At 41.0% G+C, this 8,296-nt stretch overlaps 1 protein-coding gene across 11 annotated transcripts in view; it reads left to right on the top strand.

Annotated features, from left to right (window-relative positions):
- The window catches only part of LOC122556611 (rho GTPase-activating protein 26-like), a 241,669-nt gene that overhangs the window by 194,060 nt on the left and 39,313 nt on the right, over nucleotides 1-8,296 (top strand). For all 11 annotated transcript variants that reach the window (XR_006313586.1, XM_043703510.1, XM_043703505.1 and 8 more), the window contains exon 19: nucleotides 4,549-4,705. Coding sequence is in view for 10 of the 11 variants with exons in the window: in XM_043703510.1 (XP_043559445.1) it covers nucleotides 4,549-4,705 (157 nt within the window). In the remaining variant the exon portion in view is untranslated. The remainder of the gene's footprint in view (nucleotides 1-4,548; nucleotides 4,706-8,296) is intronic.

The raw sequence follows: 8,296 nt of genomic DNA, 5'->3' as shown, positions 1-8,296 counted from the left end.
AACCCGGGTCTCTGGCGCTGTGAGGCAGCAGTGCTAACCACTGTGCCACCGTGCCGCCCAGTTTGGACAGATTGAGTTCTGTAAGTATTCTTTATTCTGTTCTTTGTGTTTCATTCCATAATTTTGTGAATACATTTTTGTCTGTTTTAAAACCTGGTAGTCAACCTCGCTAACTTACTCTGGGTAATTTTCACTGTACACTTACTGAAACAAATCGCAAAGTCTAGGCTGCCTGCTTCGCAATGTTTTGAGTGGTCTGGCCTAGTCCATAATGACAGCAAATCCTAATGACTGCCACTCAGGTTTTAGTCATCTAACATGAGAGGAAATTGACATCCCCCCCCGATAACGAAAGCCGAAACACCCAGAGAGGCTTGTCTCTCCTCATACTCTGTTAAGAGAAGTGTGACAACCTACCTCTCAACCCCCACTCTGTTACAAAGGAGTGGTTAAATGAAATGAAATCCTTTCACTCACTATAATCAAAAAGTAACAATTTATTTATCTCACTCCAACAGTGAACAAACTAGCAGAAACATTATTAAACTGAATAATCGCCTCTAAGTACTAACAGTTCCCAAATCCAACAAACTTTTAATGTTCTAATAAATACAAGTCCCATTTATACAACAAACCAATAGACTATAGTCTCTTGAAGTTACAGCTAGGCTATGTCTTCTGGACCTTTCTGTGTCTTCTCTGTTGATCTTCTTTCAGGAATGACTCCTCCTTAGAATTATTGCATCAGGAACACCTCTTGGTGTCAGGAGTATTAGCTAAGAGTGCTGCTGTACCTTTAGTCGGGAGATGGTTACTCTGAGAGAGCTAATCCCTTCAGATGGTAGTTTGCTCTCTCGCAATTTTCAAATGCCCTCTTCCTTTATATCCTTGATGACCTATTAATGTGTTAACAATTGGATTGGTTCTAGGTTGTCAAAATCATCAGATTTAAATTTAATTAGTCCCTCATCTCCAAGTGCTTGGTTAAAAGTAATTATCTAACTTTAAAAATCTGTTGTCTAGGTAAAAATGCTGCTTTGCCTACTAACAATGCAGTCTTTTGATACAAATGTTCCAATTCAAGCACCTGCAACAGGATAGCTGCTGCCCATACACTCATTTTCCAATCACTAAGCAGAAAAAATACATAATCTTTTAAAGGGACCACACACTATTTCCCCCACCCTATCATTTTATAAATATCAAATTCTAACATCTTGTCTTCAAATCCACAAATACTCTTCCCAACTTTGCATTAGATTAAGGTAGCAATTGAAGTATTATATTTTTTTAAAATTATGGAATCTTGCCAGAAAATGAAGGGAATAACACTTAGCTTTTAAAGTTACTTTTTCAGTGATAGAAAGGTGGTTCAGTATTTATAATTTACATGTCATTAAAGAGGGGGGCAATGACCTTGTGGTATTATCACTGGACTGTTAATCCAGAGATCTAGATAATGTTCTGGGGACCCAGGTTCAAATCCTGCCAGAGGTGGAACTTGAATTCAATAAGAATCTGGAATTAAGAATCTAATGATGACCATGAATCCATTGTCGGTGATCAGAAAAGCCATCTGGTTCATTAATGTCCTTTAGGGAAGGAAGCTGCCATCCTTACCTGACTTACATGCGACTCCAGACCCACAGCAATATGATTGACTCTTAACTGCCCTCTGAGCAATTTAGGATGGGCCATAAAGACTGCCTCGCCAGCGATGCCCTCATCCCGTGAATGAATAAGGAAAACAAAACCTCAGTTTCATCTTCAGAATGCTGCTAATATTTAAATTGCAACATCCAAAGCAATGAAGAAGAGAATTCTTTAGCGGGTTCTGAATTTGTTACATGATTTAGATGGTGAGATTGAGGGAGTATCAATATGAGTGCGTTGATATTGGAAATGTTTTATTGGCACTTATTGCTACATCTGGACCTGTATTTATCAACCCTTCAGAGTAAACTTGCTACAGGAGATTTATCCTTGCCACATTTGCTTCACAAAAAAAGATGGTTTGTGGCATTATGATTCTCAGACACAATTTAGATCTGATATAGCTCCTGCTGGAGAAATTGAGACTACTAACGTTTTCGTGACAGCTTTCATTCTATCAAACCTTCAATCCTTCCACATGAGATAGTTTGCTATATGTACAAATGTCAAGCAAATTGTAAATGCTATTTATTCAGTGTGACACCTTAATTCCTTTTCCCATGGAACCAAATATTGTTTGGTGTCAAACTTTCACAAAGTGACAGCTTTCAATTGAAAGGTCTGACAAATTACATCTATAAAGACATTGTAGGGTTGTTCATATCAGATGGAATATGCACATAAAAAAGTAATTATTCACATCAATGGTTCTTAACTAGGAAGCAGATATGCCTCACTATGTGTTAGCACAGACCAACCACAGTTTTGCAAGTAGAAAATACAATTGGAAAGTCATTCTACGGCAAGGTGATCAGCATCTATATCCACAACTGGTGATTCTGCTCAAAACTCCCTGAATGAATGTAGAAAAGCTTTGGCTTGGAGTCTAAATATCTGTTCACTGTACTCTGCCTTAAAGCTTTGACACAGTGCAATGTAGTATTAGTGGTAATATTAAAATTATGTCACTCAAAGATAGTTCTTATTCACAACGTTGTTTTCTGCCATAATCTGAGTCCCATGAGGGATGCCTGCAAAAGTGAGGAACAAGACTGTCATTGCCCTTCTCCTGATACCTTCCCTGTTTCAACTGCATACAAGAGACCTGGAAGAGTGCATTGATTTGATTCATCTGGTACCTATTGTTATGAATCAGGGGTCAACCTCCTTCTCTGAGAACGAACGCTGAAACATCCAGAGAGGCTAGGCTCACCTTGCCTTGCCTCATACACTGTTTTTAAAAAAAAAGTGTGGTAAACAGAATAACCTACCTCTCGACCCCCAATCTGTTACAAAGGCTTGGTAAATTAAATGAAATTCTTTCACTTACTGTATAATCAATAAGTAACAATTTATTTATGTAAGTCCAACAATGAGCAAATTAACAGAACCACTGACAAACCAAACAATTCCCCTTTAATTACTAGCTATCGTTAATAAACTATTCTAATGGTATGCTGTTTCAATAAAATCAAGTCCCACTTAATATCTGCATATATCAAAGCAATAGAAGTTAGTTTCTCGAAATTGCAGCTAAGGCGACACCATCCTCTGGAGCTTTGTGTTTTCTTCTCTGTCTTCTCAGTCATTTTCTTCTGTCCAAAATGCCTTCTCCAATGTTGGGACCGATGTTATTTGGATTATTTAGATGATTTCTCTGATACATAGATGACTGTAAGAGCCAATTTCTCTTGAGAACTGAGGGCTCTTAACTGTTAGCAAATGGCAGTTTGCTCTCCCCTGTCTGTCCAATTGTCCCCTTATTTATACCCATGACGGTCAATTAATTCCTTAACAATTGGATTGGTTCCAGGTAGTCAAAACCCTCTGGTTTAAATTTAATAGGTTTTTAGTATCTAAGGGCTTGTTCTAAAATAATTAGCCAATGTAAGGTAGTTCCCATAATAACAAACAAGCCTACGGTTTTCCAATCCACAGCCAATTGTAACATGTTTCCACGTTAGAACTGTCTGTACATCTGCAGCTCCTTGCAGACATTTTCTGGTTTAAATTTCCAAGCTTAGAAAGGTACTTTATGCCTTAAAGGGACCACGCACTCTTCCCTCTTCTGCAGGGAATGTGTGAAATCTTATCTGATTTTGTTTGAATACATATATGTTCTAACACAGCATATCTGTGGGCAGCACGGTGGCACAGTGGTTAGCACTGCTGTCTCACAGCGCCAGAGACCCGGGTTCAATTCCCGCCTCAGGCGACTGACTGTGTGGAGTTTGCACGTTCTCCCCGAGTCTGCGTGGGTTTCCTCCGGGTGCTCCGGTTTCCTCCCACAGTCCAAAGATGTGCAGGTCAGGTGAATTGGCCATGCTAAATTGCCCGTAGTGTTAGGTAAGGGGTAAATGTAGGGATATGGGTGGGTTGTGCTTCGGCGGGGCGGTGTGGACTTGTTGGGCCGAAGGGTCTGTTTCCACACTGTAAGTAATCTAATCTAATCTAACAGAAAGGAAATGAATGAATGTCTAATTTTCTTAGCAGAGGTTACCAAATGCTGACTTTGTATTTTCTTGAATATGGATTTAATGTAAGGACCAGCAGACCATCTCTACGATGCAGAGTGGGTGGATGTCCTGCATGTTTAAGTGCAGTCCTTGCCTTTGAAGGCAGTGGAATATTCAGCTAGTAATTTTGGGAATTTCAATTCCATTCATGCATGCAGCAATACTGGTCAATTCAAGGGAAGTACTTGTGCAAAGTTATAATATTAAAATGATGAAATTTTAATTTCAAGGTAAAGGTGAAACTAGTTGATTTAATCTTTTAGCAGTAAAACTGCATTTATAACTGTTGGTAAAAGCATTTGTTGGAAAGTGATTGTGGAATATTTTGCCACTTGGGTAGATATATCAAATGTAAAGAAAAATGTTTTATTCTTGGCAGAGAAGCAGAAAAACATTACAAACTCCAGTACTGAATCTGTGGTCATCGCTGCTGTGAACGCTTCATTGAATGCTAAAACTCATCGACAAAGTGTACATAGCCTCGGCTCTTGTGACACTGAAACTTCTACCGTGAAACTAGAACGACCCAATTCTCTGTAAGTACAGTAGCAGTTTACATTATTTGCTGATTTCTGTGAAACAAAACGTAGAGCTATAGAGCAATAAGAATGTCTCTTCTATGGATTAGTTAACATCTTTTCTACTATGCATATTTCTAAATCCATGATAATTGCACTGGTGATTCAGAATTTGCTACAGGACTCATTAAAGATTTGTAATTAAACTTTTTTACAAATGTTTTGATTGGAGTACCCATTTTATGTTACAAATAGAACAAAACTGCTCAATGACTCAATAGGGTAGAACTGAGTGCAAAATGGATATGGTAAATAGACAAAGTCTTTTCCCTAGGGTAGGGGAGTTCAGAACTAGAGGGCATAGGTTTAGGGTGAAAGGGGAAAGACATAGAAGGGACCTAAGGGGCAACTTTTACACACAGAGGATGGTACGTGTATGGAATGAGCTGCCAGAAGAAGTGGTGGAAGCTGGTACAATTGCAACATTTAAGAGGCATTTGGATGGTATTTGATTAGGAAGGGTTTGGAGGGATATGGGCCGGGTGCTGGCAGGTGGGACTAGATTGGGTTGGGATATCTGGTTGGTATGAACGGGTTTGACCAAAGGGTTTGTTTCCATGCTGTACATCTCTATGACTCTAAATGGATCATAGTAAGATGGACACTATTGGATGCATTGCTTACCATTCACTTTTTGGATTCACTGGATCCGGAAAAGGGGCACTTACTCTAAAAGATTCCTGATGAAGGGCTTTTGCCCAAAACGTCGATTTTCCTGCTCCTCTAATGCTGCCTGACCTGCTGTGCTTTTCCAGCACCACTCTAATCTTGACTCTAGTTTCCAGCATCTGCAGTCCTCACTTTTGCCTACTGTAAAAGGCAGCTAACACAATACCCTTAATGTTGTCATTTTTTTACTGTAATTCAGTTTTCTGAATGTACTTTATTTTGTTCCAGTCCCACATTTCGCACAGTGCCATTATATTTTTATTATGATGTTGCAGTATCCCAGCAGATCATAATGTTCTTCTCCTACACTTTTCATTTACAAAGGTTCTGGTATCTCTAGTATATGGTGAGTGGCAATCCTTGAGAAATAGGAGACAGTGAGGTCTGCAGATGCTGGAGATCAGAGTTGAGAGTGTGTTGCTGGAAAAGCACAGCAGGTTAGGTAGCATCCGAGGAGCAGGAAAATCTAAGTTTCGGGCCGGAGCCCTTCGTCAGGAATGAGGCTGGGAGCCTCCGGGGTGGAGAGATAAATGGGAGGGGTTGAGGCTGGGGAGAAGGTAGCTGAGAGTGCAATAGGTGGATGGAGGTGGAGGTAAAGGTGATAGGTCGGAGGGGAGGGTGGAGCGGATAGGTGGGAAGGAAGATTGACAGGTGGGACTGGTCTTGAGGGCGGTGCTGAGTCGAAAGGTTAGAACTGGGGAGGTGTGGGGAGGGGAAATTAGGAAACTGGTGAAGTCCACATTGATGACCTGAGGCGGACCCTTCAATTAATGTGGACTTCACCAGTTTCCTCATTTCTCCTCTCCCCACCTTACCCCAGTTCCAACCTTTCAACTCAGCACCGCCCTCAAGACCTATCCCAACTGTCAATCTTCATTCCCAGCTATCCGCTCCACCCTCTCCTGTAACCTATCACCTTCATCCCCAACTCTGTCCACCTATTGCACTTTCAGCTACCTTCTCCTCAGCCGCACTCCCCTCCTATTTATATCTCAACCCCTGAAGCTCCCAGCTGCATTCCTGATGAAGGGCTTCTGCCTGAAACTTCGATTTTCCTGCTCCTCAGATGCAGCCTGACCTGCTGTACTTTTCCAGCAACACATTCATCCTTGAGAAATAGCTGAAGGGAGGGAAAAAGATGAATATGGTTCAAAACCATGGAATTTACCTTGCTTATCTCTCTTGTACTGTACTATGAATAAGACTTGACATTGGAGACCGAGTTATTGAATAAATTCAATCTGTTCTGTGGTGGTGAATTTCAAAGACTAGTGACCTTTTTTGGGAGATTAAAATTCTTCTCAATTCTGTCCTATTTGGAAACCTCTTATTTAGAAACTGTCCTTCAATGTTCGATTTACCCCACCAGTCATAGAATCATGCAGCATGGAAGTAGACTCTTCAGTCCAACTTGTCCATACCAATCAGGTTTCTCCAAACTAAACTAGTCCCCCTTACCTGCATTTAACCTAAATCCCCTCGACTTTTCCTATTCATGTACCTATCCAAATGTCTTTTAAATGTTGTAACTGTACTGGCATCTACCACCTCATTTGGCAGTTCATTCCATATACAAACCACCCTTGGTGAAAAGTTGCCCCTCAGATCCCTATTGAATCTTCTGCCTCTCACCTTAAAAAATATGTCCCCTAGTTTTGAGCTCCCCCTTGCAAGTGAAAATATCTTTGTTATTCACTTTATCTACGCCCCTCATGATTTTATAAACCTCTACAAGATCGCACTTCTACACCCTATGCTCCAGTGAAAAAATTCGCAGTCAATCCAGACTTTCCTCATAAGTCAAACTCTTCAGTCCCAGCACCATCCTGGTAAATATTTTCTGCACCCACTCCAATTTAATAAAATCCTTTCTCTGGCAGTCATGATTTGGAGATGCCGGTGTTTGACTGGGGTGTACAAAGCTAAAACTCGCACAACACCAGGTTATAGACCAAGAGGTTTAATTGGAAGCACTAGCTTTCGGAGCGTTGCTCCTTCATCAGATGGTTGTGGAGTACACAACTGTAAGACAACAGAATTTGTAGCAAAAGTTTACAGTGTGATGTAACTGAAATTATACATTGAAAAATACCTTGATTGTTTGTTAAGTCTCTCATCTGTTAGAATGACCATGATAGTTTCACTTATTTCTTATGTAAATCACAAAATGTTTTTTAAAAGTTACATTCTCCGGTTAACTATAACAATTGGTGTCAGTCCAAATAAGATGTTGAAGCTTCTGTTGTCTGTGCCACAATGTCTAGACTGATTCTAATCTAAAAATGAGTTAACAGAGTCTTACATGGATTCAGCAGTTTTTGAGCAAAGTACAATGTAACTCTACAAGTACAAATTCACCCCAAAAACGTTTGTGTGTGTCTGGCTGTCTGAGATGGGGGATTGTGTGTGTGGGAGTATGTGTGTGTGTGTCTGGGGTGGGGGGTTGTGATGTGTGAGAGAGAGAGTGCATATGCATGTGAGTGTAAAGTGGTCTAAGTCTGTGAGAGGATGCATGTGAGAGTGTGTGTGCCTGTAGGGGTATGTGTGTATCTGTCTGGGTTGGGGTGTAGAAGTGTTCCCTCCAAGTTGGAGAACACTCCAGCACATTCGACCTTGGACCTTCGGGTGACCATTCTCCAAGGCGGACTTTGGGACAGGCAGCAGCGAAAAGTGGCCAGCCAGAGGCTGATATCTAAATTCGGTACCCATAGGGAGGGCCTCAACTGGGACCTTGGGTTCATGTCACACTACAGGTGACCACCATTGCACTATACACACACGTGCACGAGCGCGCGCGCACACACACACACATATACACACACACACACGCGCACACACACACACACACACTCCCACATGCACCCTCTCACAGACTTAGAC

The sequence above is a fragment of the Chiloscyllium plagiosum genome, chromosome 14 (genome assembly GCF_004010195.1).
Source record: "Chiloscyllium plagiosum isolate BGI_BamShark_2017 chromosome 14, ASM401019v2, whole genome shotgun sequence".
In the NCBI taxonomy this organism is placed as follows: Eukaryota; Metazoa; Chordata; class Chondrichthyes; order Orectolobiformes; family Hemiscylliidae; genus Chiloscyllium; species Chiloscyllium plagiosum.
This window is presented reverse-complemented; position numbering and strand designations above follow the sequence as displayed.